The sequence below is a fragment of the Electrophorus electricus genome, chromosome 14 (assembly GCF_041902795.1).
Source record: "Electrophorus electricus isolate QZ-2024a chromosome 14, ASM4190279v1, whole genome shotgun sequence".
Classification (NCBI taxonomy): Eukaryota; Metazoa; Chordata; class Actinopteri; order Gymnotiformes; family Gymnotidae; genus Electrophorus; species Electrophorus electricus.
Genome location: NC_137510.1, coordinates 3,507,501 through 3,528,269, shown reverse-complemented (window position 1 = coordinate 3,528,269; position 20,769 = coordinate 3,507,501). Strand labels below are relative to the sequence as shown.

The following is a 20,769-nucleotide window of genomic DNA, read 5'->3' as shown; positions in this document are numbered from 1 at the left end:
AAGACTGATCGACTGATCACGGCAGGACTTTTTTTTAACGGTTTAAAAGCACGCCTCCCTACACGTCCCGCTTGCCAGGTGAAGACAGCTGTGGATCAGTTGTCCTGTCATCCCTAAACTAGGAGGAATCCAAGCGTGCTTATCTCGGACATACTTCACGCACCGGAAGCACGAAGTGCGTGACACACACACACACACCGTTGCCTCTGCGTTCACGTCATTTTTGGGCCCTCCCGACTCGGCCCTCCTCCTCGCGCCTCTACGCCTGCTGCTCGCCTGACCGACGCCTATCCGCGCGCGCTAAAACGAGCTAACGTCCACGGGCAGAGACAAGCGTTCGGACTGGATAAGACCGGAGAGCCACCGAGAGTCAGAAAACAAACTCCAGCGCCGGTTATCCGTGGACCGGGAACTACGGTATCAACCCCGATAGGATAACGGATCTTACCGTGTTCCGCCTGGAAAAAAAACAAACAAACAACTTTTTTTTCTTGGGAATCAGAGATGTGGGTAGGCGGAGGGAGCAGTCAGGCTGGACCTTAGGTTTATTTTACGGACCACCGCCACGCAACGTGGGGACCCTGCTGAACAACCGCTTTCTTGAAACGGATTCACTTTTGGACGCTTCGGTGGACTGGAGACAACTTCTCACCGAGACTCGGAACCGAAGTGAGTAACGCAGCTACCGTTAGTCTTCGTCCCGTTATGTTTGTGGCGTTTGAGCAGTGTACACCCGTGTGTGTGTGTGTGTGTGTGTGTGTGTGTGTGTGTGTGTGTGTGTGTGGGGGGGGGGGGGGAGTTGGATCATACGCTAAACTACAGTAAATTAGTCCACTCGTCACCTTTGGGTTTGTCCCGTACCATATGCGATGTCTCCGTTGTGCAACGTCGTAGACACGTTACTCTACTTCCTCTACTTTAGTGCGTGAAGCCTCTCCAGAAGAGATCGGCTTGCACCCCAGTAGACCAAATGTGAGCCTGGAAGTGTTTAAAGATCCTACAAAATGCACTAGACCAGTGGTTAAAGGCGTCCAGAGTAACCATTAATCGCCAGTAGCGTGCCTAACCCATGACGTTACGATTTACGCTTTGAGTGGAGCCTAAGTAGAAACTCTTTGTGAAATGCCATTTCCGTCTGTTAACGCAAGCACGTTTGAATCGGCCCTCGTGGTTGCGCCTTAAACGTGTGCACTTGGAGAGAGGCGAACACCCATCCTGCGCTCCGCCACTGTGGGTCCACTTCAATGTGTAATTATTGGACATGGAGTGGGTGCTCTCCTGAACGGCGAAGAGGGATGGTCATTGTACAATTACGAGTCGAACACTAGATATGCAGGTTTGAATATTTTTATGTTGAACATTTCTCCCCTTGATTCTTGGAAATGAAGGAGCCTGATCATTCCCGTTGGACTGGAGCTGGACACCCGGCGTGCTTTATGACCGACGGGGCGGTCATGAAGACGGTGTTCGCAGCCAGGAGCTGTTTTGTAATGACCAAAATTAACCAGGCACGCTGTAATTTGCCTCAGCACGTACGAACATATTTTACGTAATGATGACGGGTCTCTGTCATCATCACTCTGTCTCTGTCTTCATTCAGCGTTGACCTGCGCTGAGTCAAAAACATCTTGGTGTGATGTCACTTAGTTCGTAAAAGCAGACGCACACAAACTTAGCTTCAACACCTGTGCTATGCCATTCATATGAAATTCACACACTGATTCAGACTGTGGGTTGGACATGCTTTATAAACAAATGGCTGTGTCGTTTTTTGCAATTAGTCATCTTGTCATACGTTTATTTCTTCAGCAGCCTTCAAGAATGCTTGAATAATCCATAATCTGTGCGGATCGATCATTAAACTGATCTGAAAGTCAAACAAAGGGTCATTTTAGACCAAACGCTCAAAACACAAATGATGCGGTAAAAGAAACGGGTGTTAAAAATGGCAGCTGGTGTTGGCGGATATCAGATGTTTTGGTGACTGAACGGAGAGTTCTGGATTTCAGTGTGCTGAGGTGACCGGCGTGTGCTGGGTTGTCAGCCTATTACTGTATCCCCCTGTAGTGGGTGTGAAGGTTTTGGTTGCTGGGGAGGGGGTGAGCTCCTCATCACTAAGCAGCAGCTGAAATGCTAAATGTGTAAATATACAAAATATGCATATTTATATGTAGTATCAATCAGTACTGATCTGCATAAGCATATGCAGATTTACTGGTAAATATGTAAGTCGCTCTGGATAAGAATGCTGTGTGTGTGTGTGTGGCTTCATGAATACTGTCTTTCCTCCTCGGGAACCACTAAGGAGGAAAAATGCATCACGAGCACACTGCAGTGATAGGTCAGGAGGAGAATGGCCAGAGTGGTGTCATATGATTAAATTAGCCAATCAGAGTGCAGAGTGCATACTGTCATTCGGTAAAGTGCTGGGGAGCGTTGAAGTGGCTGTCTGCAGTGCACGTTTCTGCTCTCATGGGTCTAGGTTCAGTCTAGGTCAGAGAATGTACTCATTCGTAAATTCTTCTCCGTCTGTGGAATGTGACACAATACCATATTGATGCAATGATATCAGTTAAACTGAACTGCCCTATTTGGTCTTGGAATGGACATAATTAGATAGTTTTAGCTAAAAAAAAAACACCAGGACAATGCGTTTCTGAGAAACAAGTGGTTTACGCCACTCAGACGTAATGTGTTCTTTTAAGAAGTGTCGCTGCTTTTTGCGGTTATATATCTGCATTACTGGATCAATTGGAAATTTTGTCCTCTGGTTATTTTCTTGAATCTTTCCAAACACAGCCAGGAGAGTAAGCAGCGTTGTGGAGAAGGGGACCACACCCTGCGGGAGGCAGAGAGGCAGGGCCGAGGTCCTTCTGCCACAGACGGATTGGGAAGTTCTGGTGGGCTTAAGCAGGGTGTGTGGCAGACAGTCAGCCATCACTGCACGTTAGCCAGAGGCGGGTGGCCCAGGCCTGGGGTCCGTGCAGGTTAGGTTCAGTCGAAGATGCTCTGATGCTTTTATCTATTTATCGTTTTAAAAAAATATTTAGTTTGAGACAAAGGCGATATCAGTCCTGTTTTTTTCTTTATTATTGATCAGCAGTGTGAACACAGGATTCAGCAGAGATGATGTTGTTTAAGGCTGTTTTAAAGGGAATGATTAAAAATTGTCTCTCACCGTACCCTGGTACTATATCACCATAGTCTCACTGTCGCTAATCGCAGTGACGTGCCAGGTGGTTGCAGGAAATTCGAATCTGCAGTGACTCAGAGTTTGGATCTCATTTCGTTCAGGAGGAGTCCAACAGTGAGTGAACCAATAGGATATTTGCACCAGAGCAGATGAATGAAGGATACTTGCACCAGATCAGGGTTGAGGAAAGAAACCCTTGCTTTCTCTGAGCTGTAGCAAAACGATGCCGGATAATGGTCCTCTCATTAGCAGAGTGCTCAGGTTATGAGCCCTAAACTGTGCCGTGCTTAATCTGTAAGGAGTGGGTAAGTGGATCCTTGCTGGTCACATGACTGGAGCTGTTCCCCACTCAGAAAGGGGAGGTGATCCCTGGGGAAAGGTTTTCACAGCCCAGTGACTTCCAATGGTGCATCAGCATACCACTCAACCTCTTTAAAGGGACTCTGGTGCTTTTTTTTCTAAGAAAGAGGGGTAAAAAAGCTTTCTGTGCTTCAGAATAGTCCTGTACAAACACAAGCGAGAAGCAGTTTAACTACATCACATCCTCAGGCTATTATGTGAATCAGGCTATTATGTGAATAAGTGTTTTAACATGTTCACTGACATAGTATAAACATACTGTCTAGTGTTATCTACTGCTATCTGATATATAGGGTTCTGGGCGTGTTCGTTCCAGTTACTTGTGCTTGTGTGAGGGAGGAGGTATGATGTAACGGTTATGAGGATCAAAGGTGGTGCTATATGTACTCTGTGATCTATAAATTATATCCACAATGCTCTCCCATGAAGTAATGACTTGAAGATCATTGTTAATGATGTATTATTACATGCAAGACTGAAACGAGCGTGGAGTGCTGAAACAGGCCCAGGCTGTTTGTCAGGCTTCACCACAGGAGGAAAACAATAGACATGTACTGGAGAACAGGTCATCCTGACGCCTTACTTCACGGTAGTAGGTCATCCTGACGCCTTACTTCACGGTAGTAGGTCATCCTGACGCCTTACTTCACGGTAGTAGGTCATCCTGACGCCTTACTTCACGGTAGTAGGTCATCCTGACGCCTTACTTCACGGTAGTAGGTCATCCTGACGCCGTACCACACTGTAGCAGGTCATCGCAACACCGTATGACACTGAAATGCACAGTACTGCACTGTAGTAGGTCATCCTGACACCATACTTCAAGGTAGTAGGTCATCCTGACACTGTACTTCACCGTAGCAGGTCATCCTGACACTGTACTTCACCGTAGCAGGTCATCGCTACACCGTATGACACCGAACTACACCATAGTAGGCCATCGCTACACCATATGACACCGAAATACACAGTACTGCAATGTAGTAGGTCATCGCTACACCATATGACCCCAGACTACACTGTAGTAGGTCATCGCTACACTGTACGACGCTGTAGTAGGTCATCGCTACACTGGACTACGCTGTAGTAGGTCATCGCTACACTGGACTACACTGGACTACTAGTAGGTCATCGCTACACTGTGCGTCACCGTAGTTTATCATCGCTACACCGTACACCAAACTGCACCATACAACACGGTAGTGAGTCATTGCTGTCACTGCAATATATTAGTTTTTGATGCCCCATGGAAGTCTGGGGGAGCGAATTTTATAAACATATGTTTCACAGAACAAACCCCAATAAAATAACATTTTGCATTACTAAAATGTGTAAAAAATAAATAATTTAATCACTCACTATCTATATCCCTTAGATATTGAAAATGACCTATTAAAAAGTATAATTTGTTTTAACTGTCAATAAGGTTTCAGTTCTTTGAACATTTCCTGTAAAGACATTAGATATGATTGGACTGTTTCACTGTGGGCATTTGCACAGAGTATCCCTACACCGTAGTCTCTCTGTCGCACCGTAGTGTCTCAGTGTCGTCATTGCAGTGGATCAGAGTTTGGCTCTCGATTGAAAAGTCTCATTCAGGAGGTGTCCATGGTGCAGTCAAAGGTCAAAGGTTGACTCGTTGGTGCATATGCTACACAACCTTTGCTGTGGTAGCTGATGGTGCACTTTATCATTTCCTTGAATGCAACGTCATTGTTTCACTATTCACAGGGTCACAGTACTGACCCTAAGGGTCAACCTGACACACCTTGGCTTCCAGTATTGTATATCTACCCCTCATGCCCCTCAGTACCTCTCACCGACTGTATCACCTGTCCCTCGGTGCATGTACGGGCCACTGTAACACTAGTGATTAACACTAGTGAGTGTTCTTTATATAAATAAACATGTCATCACAGATATAAAGCAGCACATATATACTGGATGCTTTAACTGGTCATTGGCTAACCATATGTGCCTGTTCATTGATGAGCTCAGCGTCCTGCTCATTGGTCAGGTGAGTGTTGGGTGTGTGTGTGGTCAGATATGAGAGGTAGCATCATACCATTCCAGCAGAACAGTCTGGTGACATGTTTCTCCGTTACTAATGACCTCAGACAGAGACTGCCGCGAGAGCACGTGCACAGTGGAGCAGGAGGTTGCATTGCAATGCAATGTACAAGATAAAGGAAATAATCACAATATAAATGCAAGGCTGCAAGCGCTAATTCGATTTCTCAGAGCTTTTCTGGAAGTTGCATTCAGAACAGGCAGCATGGCTGAGAACAACACAGTTCCCACAGACCATACATAATCACTACCACAGAGACAGGCAGAGGGTGTGGACCAATCAGTAATCACTACCACAGCGAGAGGCAGAGAGTGGACCAATCAGAAATAGAGGAGCTTGCACAGCGGCTTTCTTGCGTGAGGAACTGAAAGCAATAGCTTGCCAAACGGAGGAAGGATATGGAGAAATACGAATGCTGGATTAAATCTAGACTTGGACTAAATCGTAGTGCCAGTGGTGAATCAAATTCAGTTTTCAGTTTTAGTGTAGAAAACTGGCCCTCAGAGGAGTAATCAGCTTCTGTTCCGGTCACACTTTTACACCTAGAAAAGATCTGCAGTGAGAGAAACATCATTTCGTAGTGACCTGAGCCATTTTACTTGGCGCATCCATGAATTATTTATGTATTTTAAGGCGGTGCAGTTTACTTACTTGCTGAGTGAGGAAGGGGGAGGGGTTAGCAGAAAGAGAAGATTGACGCAAGACCACTCACTGACGCAGTATATGAGCCAGACAACGACGTTCATCTTGGTAGAGAATAACGGGTGAAAAAAACACAAGCTAAATGTAGCTGGAGGTACTAAAGCTAATCACAAGGTCACTCACCGACTCACTCACACACACTCACTCTCTCTCTCTCTCTCCATTAAGATTCTACTTAGATTTTTACTTTAGTCTTGGTCCATGGGTGTGGGAATTCAGTCCAGGATCCCACAGCTTGCTGTTTGCACAGTAATGTGGCATCATCCCAGACTTACCACACCAGATCCTGGTCCCTGTGCCCAGCACATCCTGGATCGGCAGGGTTTGGTCCTGCAACACTGACGTCCTCCAGTGCTTGAGTTTGCTCTGGACCAAGTACCAAACCTGTTGTTCCATATTTGCGATTCCCCTCGCAGAAACACCGCCGATCTTACGGTCATTGACATTAGCATTTACAATCATCCATCGCAAGAGCGCAGCCTGTACAGGAGCGCACTTAGTCAAGGTGTAAGGCCGCGTTTCCAATAACGGATCAGATCCAAATGTGTGTTTCATTTAAGAGAAATACAAGCGCTGTGAAGTGCGAGCAGAGATTGGGTGCGGTGTTCGCGGCGTAGTACAAAACATTCAAATCCGCACAACACGCACAGACCAGGCGCCTCGGAGCGTAAGAGGGTTAAGGGTGACTGCCTGCTCCGACACAGGCCCGGCTGGTGGGGGTGAGGGGCTTGTGATGGGTCCCAGTCTATATATGCACGTGTAGGCTAGAACAATGGCTCTTATGTTGCAAGCTCAGCCTGACCGGGCCTGTCTGCACAGAGAGCTGGATGACAGAAAGCCAACTCCACCCACACGCAACACACCAAGCTCTGTATCCGTGCGGCTCTGCACACAGGCTTCTGGTAGGAGGCCCCTGGCCCCGCCCAAAGGCGGGCCTCGGCCAATGGTGATGCGCCCCCTGTTAAAAGCTAGCTTTAGCCATAAACAGGCAGTTCAGGCCTCAAATGAGAGAACTCCATTCCCGAGGGGAGGAAAGAGCAGTAGTGTTAATAAACACATCTCAAGCATCTATTGGCTGATATAGGGGGGAAAAACGAAATGAAATAAAGTCGGAAACTAGTACCTGGAAACCAAAATGGCTATCGGTGCTGTGAGGTTCATGGAAAAGCCCAGAGCAGTAGGCTGTACATTTGTGCAACTGGCGGGGCTTATGCATTGGGTGGGGCTTGTGCGGTAGGACCGAAGTTTATGTACTCCTGTTCCCCTCCCTTGCCATGCTCCGTGACTCTGTGTCCGGACGGTGGGCTCGTCTGTTGCTGCACTCCCGAGAGAGGGGAAGCTTGGGTTTAAAACGAGGAAAGTCGGGCCAGCTGTTCCGGCTGTCGTCCGGAGCTGCGGCTCAGCCTTGTTCCCTAAATCCTTGCACCACAGTAATCTCACTAATCTCATCAAACCTGTCTGTGTTACGCTAATGGAAATCACCCCTGCATGGGCAATCTGATCTACCGTAGAGATCTATCATGGACAACACGCTGTAGAGATATAACTTGGATAGTTTGATGTAGAGATCTGTCTAGGATAATGTGCTATAGAGAGAAATTATGTAGGAAATCCCTTAAGGAGACTGTTATGGAGATTTTGTAATTGTAACTGGTTTTTTGTTTTTTTTAACTCTTTATATGAGTCCCATGCGAGTCCCTGTTAAAGCTGTCATGCACGAGTCCATATTAAAGCAGTCATTGGTGAGTGCGAAAGGCTCAAATAAGTTCTGCTTATTAAGACAGTGGTGCAGATTTTCATCACTTTCTCTGCCCAAAACCATTTGACCATCCATGATAAGGAAGTAAAAGTGTGATAATGATCTGGAGCAGACACACGCGCGCGCACACACACACACCCATGCGTGCTTGCACACACAGACCTATACACACGCACGCACACACACAACACACACACACACGCATGCTCGCACACACAGACCTGTACACACACAGACACAAGCACACAGTCACACAAGTATGTCACTTAACCCACAGTTTAATCTAACGCTACATACACTAAGCACAAATGCACAGATATGCCCACTGTACCCCACAAAGCTAAACCATTGTGCTGAGGTTGTTTAGCAGGGGGACACTAACCGCCCATGACCCAGTTTGCCTTCTCACTAGGAATGAAAATGTAGGGTTTAATGAGCTGCCGGGACTATAACCCGGTTTGTGAATCACCACTGACTGTATGTGTGTGCGTGTGTAGGGGGTGTTGTTTGACAGTCAAGCTGAGAGAGAGAGAGAGAGAGAGAGAGAGAGAGATTTGGGGTGATATAGTGGGTGTGGTTGCAGTTCTTCTCCAAATAGGTCTTGGTGGAGATCTTGGTCTGAGGTTCTAGAGCTGATGTGCACCTCATTAGTGAACATTCAGCTTATTCTGGTTTTTGATGTGTCGTGGGTGTATCGTAGCTGTATTGTGGGTGTATAATGGATATCATAGATGTATTGTGTCAGCAGAGCTGTTGTAACACAGGGTGTTTCTTGGACAGGGTAACAAGACAAGCAGCAACCTTGACCTAGAGGAGCTGTGTGTGTGTGTGTGTGTGTGTGTGTGTGTGTGTGTGTGTGTGTGTGTGTGCGTGTGTGTGTGTGGCAGCTGTCTACTGATGCGGTCCTTTGGCCACGTGTCTGATCTCTTGTCTGTGTGTCATATTCTTATGATGATGTCTGGTGTGTCACCCTGACCCATACCACACCATGACACACATTACTATTACAATCAAACGAGCATTTTTTTTGTGTGTGTTTTGTGATTCACATACTAACCCCCACATAACCCTCTGTGTTTCGTAGTATGTTGAAGTGGCTGAGTGACCGCTTTTGGCAGGAGCGTCTCTGGTTTCCAGAGGGTTTAGGGTGGGCGGACCTGGAGGACCGGGATGGGCGGGTCTACGCCAAGGCACGGGATTTGTGGGTGGCGCTACCGTTCGCACTCTTCTTCCTTGTGGTTCGTCAGATCTTCGAGAGGTGAGTCAGAGTGCTGTGCCAGGCTAAGGTCATCTCATCCAGACTTTCCAGACAGTTCTGCCCTTCAGAGCATTGGAGCACACCAGTTCAACTCCGGTGCAATCTGCTCTGTGTCCTTTATGTCCTCGTATGTCGTACTTTCCTTTAAACGGCCATGCATCTCCTCTCCGTCTTACTGTCTCTGTAGGTCTGTTGCTCGGTATTTGGCCTCGTTACTTGGAATAAATGAAACCATGCGAAGAAAAGCGGCACACAACCCAACACTGGAGTCATACTACTGCAACACAAGCAAATACCCAACACAGGTACCCAAACACCACCACACACCCAACACTGGCGTCCTACTCCTGCAACACCAGCAAATACCCAACACCCCACTGCTTCCCTCTGCTTCTTGCTCTTTCTTTTGTTTCTCTCTCTCTTTCTATCTCTGTCTCTAGAGCTCTGTAGAGCAGCTCTGTAAACAGACTGGCTGGTCAGAGAAGCAGCTTCAGGGCTGGTTCAGACGGAGGAGAAACCTAGACAGACCCAACCTCATGAAGAAATTCTGCGAGGCCAGGTAGACACACATTCGTGCATGCGCACGCACGCACACACACACGCGCACACACACACACACACAGACACACACAAAACACTCACTCGCACACTGACTCACTTCCTAGCAATGAACACACAAACTGTCATCCTCAAACTTATTCGCATCTGCAGTGTTTTGGTCTGATGCTGAGTTTGTTGCAGATTATCTTGACACAGCTGCTGCAGCACTTGCTCTGTACACACACACACACACACACACACACACACACACACACACTCAGAGCTGAGGTGTTAATGTGATACTGGCCTTCTGCTTTCACACAGGTCACACATGCACACACAGCTATATATATGCTTCCTCTCATGCACCTCTGGCTGTCAGTCCTATCACTGACAGTATCACACACACACACACACACACACACACACACACACACACACACACACACACACACACACACACACAGCGATGATGAAAAGAGTGAGATGACAGAGTTGTCAGAATGTGTCTTGATTCCGAACGAGCAGACAGTAGCAAGCACACACTCCTGAGGGCATAAAGAAGAACACTTGGGAAGACCGCACTCAAAAGGAAACCCCATCTTCCTCTGGGAGACGCTGGAACGTAGCACTATTCAGGGCTAATCTGCAGGTGAATGTTCTGGATTAAGTGTCAGGATGTGACCGTGGACTTGGGGGGACTCAGATGTCACGGTGAGAAGGACAAAGAATATCAAAGCCAAAATCAGGGTCAGACCAGACAAAGGCACAAATCAAAACCCAGAAAACGGGCGTACCGAAACATAAAGTACATTAGAGTACCAAAACACCAAGCAAAATGAGACGGAACTGGCAGCGCTTCCCATAGGCTGAGTGGAACTGAGAGAGTGTTTACAACAGGGTGCAGGTGAGTATGACTGGTAACCATGGTGACAGCCAACACTCAGGGGATGAGGACCTCTGGTGGCGTGAGTGATGAATTACGGGGGAAGCCCTGACACGCCGGTCAGGTCCAGGTTGGGTGGTCCAGGCGTAGTGGATTGTTGGCTGTGCGTCATAGGTGTGTTAGCACCCACAGGATCAGGATCATAATGGCAGCACCTTGGACCTCAACATGGGTGTGGCCAGGAAGCCCGCGTCTTGCAGAAGTAGCCTTTCTGTGGGTCATTACTGAGCGATGAGGTCACTGAGGTACTTATGGGTCAGATCAGAAGTCTGTAGTCATTACGAAATCTAATGTTATTAATGTGGTCAAATTCTCAGGTTCTTCGGGTTCGAGATTTATTCCACTGTGGTATTCTGGACTAACTGGAACTTACGACGACCAGCGGAACCTCCACACAGCCCAGCACTGCAGTAATCCAAACTTGATGTGATAACTGCAAGGACTAGTTTTTCTGTGTCGTTTAGTGACAATATAGAGCCTTGTGGGACAGCCCTGCGAATGTGACAAATTCTCCATTTATGAATGAATGAAATTATATTTAGATAGCACCGTATAGGAACCCAAGGTCACTTTACAATTAACACACACACACACACACACACACACACCTTTTACACCCAGACGCACACTGCTGATCGGCAGCCAATCGCGAACAACGTACTCTCAACCAGAAACCTCAGGATAGGACAACACCCAGGACAGAGCATCGTCCATCACCATGCATGCAGACACACACACACACACACACACACACACACACACACACACACACACACACAGGACAATTTATTAGGATAGCCAATTGATAGCCTGTGACGGGGCAGGGGTCTGTGATGTCTAGCGGTCAGAGACAGCCTGTGACAGGGGAGGGCTGTGTTCTGTTCTGACGTCGTAATTGGTTGGCTGTGTTATAAGTGCTTTTTCTTCAGCACTTCTTCAGAAATTTGCTTGATAAAAGTCTGCAGACTCTCGTAGTAATGCAGATCAGGGCCATAGTTGGCCTCCTAACAGTGAGAGGGAGGAGTGCCACTTCTGGTGTGGATCAGTCACACTCGGGAGAAGTGTTTGAGAAGAGCTCTGTGTGTTGACCCGCCAGCTTAGTGTCAGAGTACCCCAGCTTCCGCCTCGGACATGCCAGCAGCGTGCTGTTAATAGTCATAACAATAACGAGGGAAACCGAAATGTGACGTGAAACTTGTTTGTCTGTCATCTTAGTATGGATGTGTGTTTACAAGTCGCACACCCACCCACCCACACACACACACACATATACACACATGTGACACCAGAGGGTTAAATAAAATCACCATTCTGAGCATAGACACTCAGTGATTTTAATGTGTGTGTGTGTGTGTGTGTGTGTGTGTGTGTGTGTGTGTGTGTGTGTGTGTTTTCTCTTACAGTTGGAGATTTGTGTTCTATCTCTTTGCATTTGTTTATGGTCTGGCTGCTCTTATAGATGTGAGTGATGGGATCATTATCTCCCGCTATCTCACCCTCCCTCACCAACTCTCTCTCTCCTTCTCTCTTTCTCGTCAGATTCATTGGAAGCTTGTCGTATAATCGCGTTTATGGATGTAATCTGCATTTCTCTCTCTCTCTCTCTCTCTCTCTCTCTCTCTCTCTCTCTCTCTCTCTCTCTCTCTCTCTCTCTCTCTCTCTCTCTCTCTCTCTGACAGAAGCCCTGGCTATATGACTTGGAGGAGATGTGGAAGGGTTTCCCTGTTCTGGTGGGTTCATTTTGTGATTGTTTACACAGTTTCTGGGTGATGCACCACTGAAGGCAAATCTGTGTTTAGATCTGCACACACATGTCTGCTAATGGCAGTGAGAATCGCCGCTGTGTTTAAAAGCATTTGCCAAAATCGTCATCCTCTCTCTTTCCTCTTCTGTTCTCTCCCTCTCTCTCTCTCTCTCTCTCTCTCCCTCCCTCTCAGACACTACTACCCTCGCAGTACTGGTACTACATGTTGGAGTTAGGTTTCTACGCCTCTCTTCTGTTCAGTGTGGCCTCAGATGTCAAACGTAAAGTGAGTCTGACTCGCACACAGACATGCTCCCACACTTTCATGAACGCCATATAACCTCGGCTGGGGCGGCATCAGTCCGTCGTCGGCCGGGACACCGCCCCTGTCGTTAACAAGTCATTTCAAATATTTCCAGTGCATAGTGCAGTCTAGAGGAACAGAGTCAAATTAACACTGTCCACAAACAGAACCAGATTCTCTCTCTCTCTCTCTCTCTCTCTCTCTCTCTCTCTCTCTCTCTCTCTCCCCTCCTCTCAGGACTTTAAGGAACAGATCATCCACCACGTAGCCACCATCATGTTGATAAGTTTCTCCTGGTGTATGAACTACATCCGTGCAGGCACTCTCATCATGTTTCTGCACGATTCTTCTGATTACTTTCTGGAGGTAACACACACACACACACACACACACACACACACCCCTACAGACCCATCATAAATGCACACTGATAGATAAACAGACACACATGGAAACGCATATGTGCATAGATACACATACTCACACATCACACCCATATATACACACACACACACATACTGCTAGACAGACACACACACACACACTCACCTTCATATTAACTAAGTAGTAGTAGTAGTAATAATAATAATGATGATGATAATAATAATAATAATGAGAAAATAGCAAAAGTGAAGAAGTATGTATTTGATCCAGTTGTTTCAGGGAGAGCCAGTAAACTGGTGTTTACTAAAATGAGAAAATTGCTGAAATTTCTATCCATTGTGAAAATTATCCAGAATTGCATGGGTCTGGTTCAGAATTGCTCAGTCCTTCAAGCACTAAACTCGCACTGGACTGTGTGTAGTGTGTGTGTGCAGTGTGTGCAGTGTGTGCAGTGTGTGCAGTGTGTGCAGTGTGTGTGTGTGTGTGTGTGATCTAAACGTTCTGGCTCATCAACATTCCTGCTGGGACCAAGTAGAGCTTCACAGTCATGGGAGAAGATGAAGAATCCACCAGCACTCGATCCAAAGAGCCCCACTTGTGTAATGATGCAGGGTAGAAATCGAGGCTGTTTTTACAGGTGAAAATATGCCATTGTGATGATACAGATCCGTCTTCCAAATGAGCGAACCTTAGCAAGATATTAGAGTGCCAGTGAGCCACTGATGAGGAGAGATTACTTACAGCCAGTCTGGTTTATTTTCACCAGGTTTGTGGATTTGATGGGTTATATGAACGCATCGTTTCAGATCCAGATACTGGCCTTATATGTTCACAACATGTAATAAAATGTGTGATTGGTTAGAAATGTCATTTAACTATTTAATATCTGTATTGTAAAGACCAGTATCACAATAATGATTGAGCAGTGATGTGTTGAGTGACCCTGCTGCAGGCTGAACACACTCGATCTGCTGTTTTGCTCTGAGACCAGGTGACCACGCACGCTGGAGAACTCTGGTCAAATGAGCCAAAACGTACACGGGCGAAATGCCCAACACTACCACCTACTGGAAAATGACTGTAACTACATTTCTTGTGCCTAATCTGCCTGTTTCTCTCTCTCTCTCTCTCTTTTCCCCTTTCTGTCCATCTCTGCCAGTCAGCTAAGATGTTTAACTACGCAGGGTGGAGGAAGATGTGTAACTGCATCTTCATCGTGTTTGCTGGATTCTTCATCATCACTCGGCTCGTTATCTTCCCCTTCCGGTAAAGGGTCTTTCTCTCGCTCACACACACACACACACACACACACACACACACACACACACACACACACACACACACAAAATCCAAAAATATGGAAATCAGTGTAAATGCGGTTTTAGAAGTTCACATCAATGTTTCAAGCAGGTCGTGTGAGTTGATGTGTAACAGTGAGCTTTAGGTGTAGCTAGATACACACAAGGATACGATACACTATGCTCGGTTAAGTCAGTGTTCTTATTCCTCTTGGGAACGATTCAACATTAGCCTGAAAGTATCTGTTCCTCAGTGACCATGTCTACCATGTTTAAGACTTATTTAAAATGACTATTTTTGTATATCCTCACCGCAAATTTGGTCTTAAATCACACTGGAAATGGCATTAAAAGTCTTTACAAGTATTCACTTTGACTTGAGCATGCCCGCAGAAACCCGGTCCATGATGGTGTGTGTCCCCTGTCAGGATCCTGTACTGTACGTGGGTGTACCCTGTGACCATCTACCCACCCTTCTTCGGGTATTACTTCTTTAATGGGCTGTTGCTATTGCTGCAGTGTCTGCACATATTCTGGGCCGCCCTCATCGTCCGTATGGCGCTGCGCTTCCTCCCTAGAAACGTATGTGTAAACCGTGTGTGTGTGTGTGTGTGTGTGTGTGTGTGTGTGTGTGTGTGTGTGTGCAAAGTCCAATTCTGAGTGTCTTTGGACTAAATAGACAGAATTTATCTTTAAATATATTCATTTTTACTTGCTCTATTATGTTAATCATAACCCTATAGGCATATTATTAATAATTACACTCTTATTTGCACTCAGTACCCAAGGATGCTTTACAATCAACACACTGCACACAACGCTTGTACATTCGCTTTACAGACCAGTGAGAAGTGTGAAACACAGACATGAAATGGAGAGAGAGCAGAATCTGTGCCGATAATTGTTTGGGAGAGAAAGAGAGAGGGAAGTTACGAGCATTCATTTGGGAGGGGCGCGCGTGACACCCATTTCTGTTGTGTGGGGTTCGTCTGTAGGGTACTCATCCTTCCACTCATTTGTTTCTCGAATTCCAGGAGATAGTGGAGGATGAGAGGAGTGACCGAGAGGAAACAGACAGCTCAGATGAGGAAGAGGAGGAGCAAAACGAAGTGACGAAGAGGAGCAAGCCAATTCAGAATGGCTATGTCAGACATAACAACAACCACCACAAGGCCGAATAATATCAGAGTAATAGTCAGTCACACTTGAAAAGAGAAAGAAATCTGAAATTCATGACGCCGGTCCTCACGAGAGAGAAACCTTCCAAATGCTTAGAAACTACTCTCTCTCTCTCTCTTCACACTTCCGAATGAACAGTCAAACATCTTTTCAGCACACACACAAATACAAAGCCGGTGCACGTACACTACATTACCAGTGCAAATATATCCAACACACACAAAATAACACTGATAATATTGATGGAGTTTCCCATGATTAGATATGCAGTGCCAGCCCCCTCTGAGAGATGGGTGGTGATTGTGTGGTGGAGGGGTGATGATTGTGTGGTGGAGGGGTGATGAGGGTGATACAGGGCTGGTAAGGCGGTCTTGCTGCTGTCTTCTACACAGGTGCCTTATAATTCTCTTATCTTAGTCCTCTCCTGTGTTTTATTTTATTTTTTAAGTGTCTGGTCATATTTAATTTTTTTATAAGTTTCTTTTTTTCTGCTTCTAATATCTACAATACCTACTCACTGTGTATATGCCAGTACACCTGCAGGCAAAGACGGGTGCTCCAAATGAAACCCAATATGGAAGGCTAAGTGTTTTAAATGGTTTTGGAACAAGAAAACTGCAGATTTATCTGCTTCGGTATGGCTGATGAAGCAGTAGCAGTGCCTAATTACAGTCTTGTCTGTTTATTTGTCAGCCTTGCTGAGACCTTCGGATATATGCGCGTTATATCATTTCCCATGTCATCGTTCCAGAGCAGACGACAGGGGCCCCCTGGGTGGACCCGTTTGCCAGGCTTCTCGGCGTGGGTTCACTCTGGCCTGCCGAATGCAGTCTTGGCCATATGACCCTGCTCCTTTCCCAGATCGCTTCTCTTCCTTCAAACAATGCTGTTTGAAGTTTTTTTTTCTTTTAAACTAACCATTTTCCAGAACCATTTTTACTAGAGTGTCTGCCAGAGTGTCCAATGGCTGCGTTTGGGGGGGGGGTTGTTAGGCTCGGGGAAGCTTCTGCCTACTCCACCCTGGCCCCAGACAGGCTTCTCCGAGCCTGACGACATGACGTGCATTGTAATGTCTCTCCAAAGGAGAACAACCTGGAACATTTCCAGACGGTTTCCTGTAAAAGGTACTGTAGTGTGGCATTACCGTCAGTCCTTTTTTAATTTTTTTCCCCCCAGACTCACAACAGCAGAACCACACCAAAGACTCACTGCCTCTATGGCTGGTGTGCTGTTCCTCTTATACCGAGGATCTAGTTTTCCTGACCCTGTAATACATAAACCATCCCCTGACACAGAACTTTTTGTGTACAGTCATTGGCAATTGCTAGTAAAACCCTAAACAGGATAATATAAAGTATTTTAACGCTCCATATGCATAAGCAGAAGTGTGGAATGCCTGACCTCCTTCTGCCCAGTAAGCAGCACACCGTGGGAGCGGCACCATCCTCTACATTATGTGTTGCTCGTTGCAGTAGCTTAGCCACACAGAGGCAAACAAGGCCGTGCAAATCCCGTCCAGTCTCCCGTACTCATGGGATTTCTTTTTTTTTTTTTTCCATATTGTGGATGTGCAGGTTCTCTGCCATTGGCTAGGGGGTGCTGCAGCCCGGTTCTGTGGCTGGTTTTGGAAGTCATATCACTCACGTGATCCAGCAGACGTAAATGATTTTGGTCAAAACGCAACAGGCCGATCTTTGGTCATGTCAGACCCAGGGTGGAGGATGCAGGAGGAGGAAGCCCAGTTGTCTTCCTGGCTAATGTCAGGACCTGTACTTCTTTACACTTATATTCATTACTTTGCAGCAGCAAAAGTGAACAAAGTTTACCTGGCCACGGAGCCTGTTGGCAAATGACAACAATAATCTGTGTACAGCTTTGTGATTTATTCCAATATAAAAATTGGTAACAGGTTTACATTTTTTTTATTTTATTTTATTTTAGTTTGATGTTTTTGATTCATTCCAAGTTAAGAAATTGTGATTTTTAAGGTGATTGAGCGAATGCCTGACTGACTCTCACTTTACACGCTGCCCAGTGTGACATGATTTAAAAGACCATGAAACATGATTCTTGTTATTGTTTATTAAGAATGGCAACAAACTCCAGAGTGTGTAGACTTTAAAAATCTTACTCTTAATCCTGCATTCTTTGAAAAGAAAAACGCAGAACTAAAATAATGCTAGAGAGCACCATTTGAACAGGAAGACACGGAACTAAAATAACGTTAGCACCATTTGAACAGGAAGACACAGAAATAACATTAGCACCAACGTAGCCGTAAGTCAGTCATCTACAAAGGCAAGAGTCTCACACTCAGGTGTGACGAGCTTAAACTTGTGCGACCAGTAGTTCTAAAGTCTGATGACTAGCTGAATATATAAAGGTTGAAATGGCTAGCTGTGTATACATTGCAAGTTTTGTGGCAGTTTTGAGGTGCTTTTTTTTTTTTTGTCAGTTTCCCCCAACTGCTGCCACGGCTCTCAGATTTCTGAAGGTCCAGCTGAGAAGCCCTGACCTGGGAGGATGACGGCCTCCACTCGGTCTATGCAGCCTGCCATCACAGTGCTACCAGACAGACTCCTACTCTCTAAATAAGACCGTATCATACTCTCTTAATGGATCTCTCTCCCTCCATCTCTCCTTTTAACACGTTCATATCTTTGCAGAATGAAGTACTGTTCTTACTTAAGTTTTACTTCTGACTCTGTTCTTCTACCGGGCCCCTTGGTTATTCGTATCGTTTCTTTGTTTTAACCTCCTCACTGCCCTCAATGCACTGTTCCAGCGATACAGCCAAACTCAAATTACAGTGTTACCTTTTTGGGTTTTTTTCTGTGCATTTTGTTTTCCTGAAATGTTAATAATGATGAAAATAATAAAGAAAAAATGAGAATCACAAAAGATGATAATGTGTGGAAACTGGACTGTGTACAAATGTTCTACACACTTGGCCAGATCTCCTTTTAAGCCCTGTTCATTTACGGGACCTAAAACATTCTTACCTCAGATCTCACACACAGAAATTGCATAAATAATGAAAAATATCCTCACCAGCTTCATTATTAAAGACAACCACTGAATAAACTCTCCAGACATTTCTAAGGTAAAAACAACTTCTCCTTACAAGTGAACCCTTTTAAGTGGTGGGAAAAAGTCTCAGCCCTGTGTAGCAGGTGTTGGGCCGATACTCTGTCAAACTCGGCAGTGCTTGTGGCGTTTTTACATGTGTCGCTGTAACAGATGTGACACTGACACAGCTTATTATACAATTATGCCGAGCGAGAAAACCCTGCTAAACTTCAGGCAGCGCGGACAGAGAGCTGCCGTACGTCACTTTCACACGGTGCCCACGGTCTCACCAGTTTCCTTCAACACTGTTTACTGGAAGCCGCCGCGCCATCTTGAAGCAGAAAGGGGTTTTTTTTTAAACGGGAACATACGAGCGGGGGGAAAAAATACAGTCTTCTTCCACCCGTGAGCCCGTTTCGTTGGGCTGGGGACGAAAATGATCATTTACTTGCAAGTTATGACACGAAGAGGAATTATTTTTTAATTATTATTTTTTGTTGTTTCCACAAGAGCAAAGTGGGCAGCATTGGCTGTATTTTCTTTTCTGCGAGTGACCCAGCTAGCTTAGTTAGCTAGTTTTGTTTATGTGTTAGCTAGCTAACCTTACTTCAGGCTGGATATGACATCTAGTTCAGGTACTGTAACGCTTTCTGCTAAAGCGAGCAGCTGTCAGGGTTTCATTTACTGACTTTATTTTTTGACAGACAGCGATACTACCGGCTCTACCTCACTTGGAGAGCTAGCGTTAGCTACGTTAGCTAACGGCTAGTGACACATCACGGACGGTTTTAATCGTTTAATCGCCGTTTTAACCGTTATCCCAGCTTTTCCGTTGACTATCAGTTTAACTTGTCAAGTTGGCCAGCTAACTCACTAGCTAGCCCCCCCGCAAGGTTAAGATGGGATGACTAACGCTTGCTACTTAGCTTAGTTAGGTTAACCTTTAAGAGACCGAGCCAAGCTAGTAGGGTTTAGGTTTTAAAAGCGTTATGCTGATAAATGTATTAAATACGCGTATTAAACCTGACTGTAGCTACTTATTTGTAGTGTGGTTAAACGTTTTGATCGTTATCGTTGCCTGTGACTTTGCATGTCATCTCAAATGGGTTACAAGCAGTAGAAGTGGTCGATAACATCTGGCTACCTGGGGTAGCTAACTTATCTATCTACCCCGATGGGTAGTAATTGTTACGAGCGTATCTGTGTCTCTGGTTGCCCTGTCCGTTCAATGAAAGTTAAGCGGGCATACATTAGATCGCCTCGACCTACGGAGTTATTCTGCATGTGTATCCAAAATATACTGACATGACACTGTCTATCAAGTTGGCTGCCCTTGAGTTTAGAAGAAACACGTTAAAAGCTATCTTAGCTGCCTAGTTCTACACCATGCGGTCGCCGAAATAATTTTCCCTGCTGTAATTATACTCTTTTGTCTTTTATACAACTGTTATTGCTTATTATATATTTTAAAAGTATATGTGTCTATATACAACCCAGGTGCTAACACGTTCTCACAGAACATGAGACTGTTTGGTTTATGACCAGTGACGACCGTCAAATGTCGGGTGTCCTGGGGTGAAATGGGGTCCACTTGTTTATTTGAAGATGTGAAACACTGAGTCTGTGTGTGTTCTTAGATATGCCCGATGTGCCTTCCTTGGGCATGGCTACGCCAGCTGGGTCTCACGCTGGGCCCGGAGCCGTCGTGCCCAAGGGCAACAACAAACGCCCAGCCAGGTGAGTACTCTTAGCATCGTTACTGAATAACGTCCCATGGCCCCGGGCTGCTGCCTGTGCTACTGGGTTATAAGGCGAATGCTGTTTGATTTGCAATTGCGTTGATGTTTTAGTCACACTCAAAGCTCTTCACATGATTACCCGAAACAAAAAGTTGCATTTGTTTGGTTCATACTATACAAGTTGTGTGTTAGGCTTGTTATAGGGAGGATCTCCCAGGCGATT

At 45.8% G+C, this 20,769-nt stretch overlaps 2 protein-coding genes across 7 annotated transcripts in view; both read left to right on the top strand.

Moving 5' to 3' along the window:
* The first annotated feature begins 393 nt into the window (after nt 1-393).
* Nucleotides 394-18,639, top strand: cers2b (ceramide synthase 2b). 2 transcript variants are annotated; one of them, XM_027003153.3, is made up of 11 exons: nt 394-669; nt 9,170-9,343; nt 9,531-9,648; nt 9,784-9,902; nt 12,233-12,290; nt 12,509-12,559; nt 12,767-12,859; nt 13,115-13,243; nt 14,421-14,527; nt 14,988-15,141; nt 15,594-18,639. In XM_027003153.3, the coding sequence occupies exons 2-11, from the start codon at nt 9,171-9,173 to the stop codon at nt 15,738-15,740; spliced, it is 1,149 nt and encodes a 382-aa protein (XP_026858954.1). In that variant the 5' UTR covers nt 394-669; nt 9,170; the 3' UTR covers nt 15,741-18,639. The 2 variants fall into 2 exon arrangements, with proteins under 2 accessions (XP_026858954.1, XP_081552918.1); XM_081696792.1 differs by lacking the exon at nt 9,170-9,343.
* Nucleotides 18,640-19,048: 409 nt separating this feature from the next.
* Nucleotides 19,049-20,769, top strand: part of arnt (aryl hydrocarbon receptor nuclear translocator) — a 13,018-nt gene continuing 11,297 nt past the window's right edge. The window contains exons 1-2 of one of the 5 annotated variants that reach the window (XM_081696789.1): nt 19,049-19,442; nt 20,445-20,544. In XM_081696789.1, coding sequence (XP_081552915.1) covers nt 19,427-19,442; nt 20,445-20,544 — 116 coding nt within the window. In that variant the 5' untranslated portion in view covers nt 19,049-19,426. The remainder of the gene's footprint in view (nt 19,443-20,444; nt 20,545-20,769) is intronic. The other 4 variants (XM_081696787.1, XM_081696788.1, XM_027003150.3 and 1 more) reach the window with 4 other exon arrangements.

Coding starts and splice junctions, on each gene's coding strand:
- cers2b (XM_027003153.3), top strand. CDS start 9,171: ATGTTGAAGTGGCTGAGTGACCGCTTTTGGCAGGAGCGTCTCTGGTTT. Junction 12,291..12,508: donor GTCTGGCTGCTCTTATAGAT/GTGAGTGATGGG, acceptor TCTCTCTGACAG/AAGCCCTGGCTATATGACTT. Junction 12,560..12,766: donor GGAAGGGTTTCCCTGTTCTG/GTGGGTTCATTT, acceptor CCTCCCTCTCAG/ACACTACTACCCTCGCAGTA.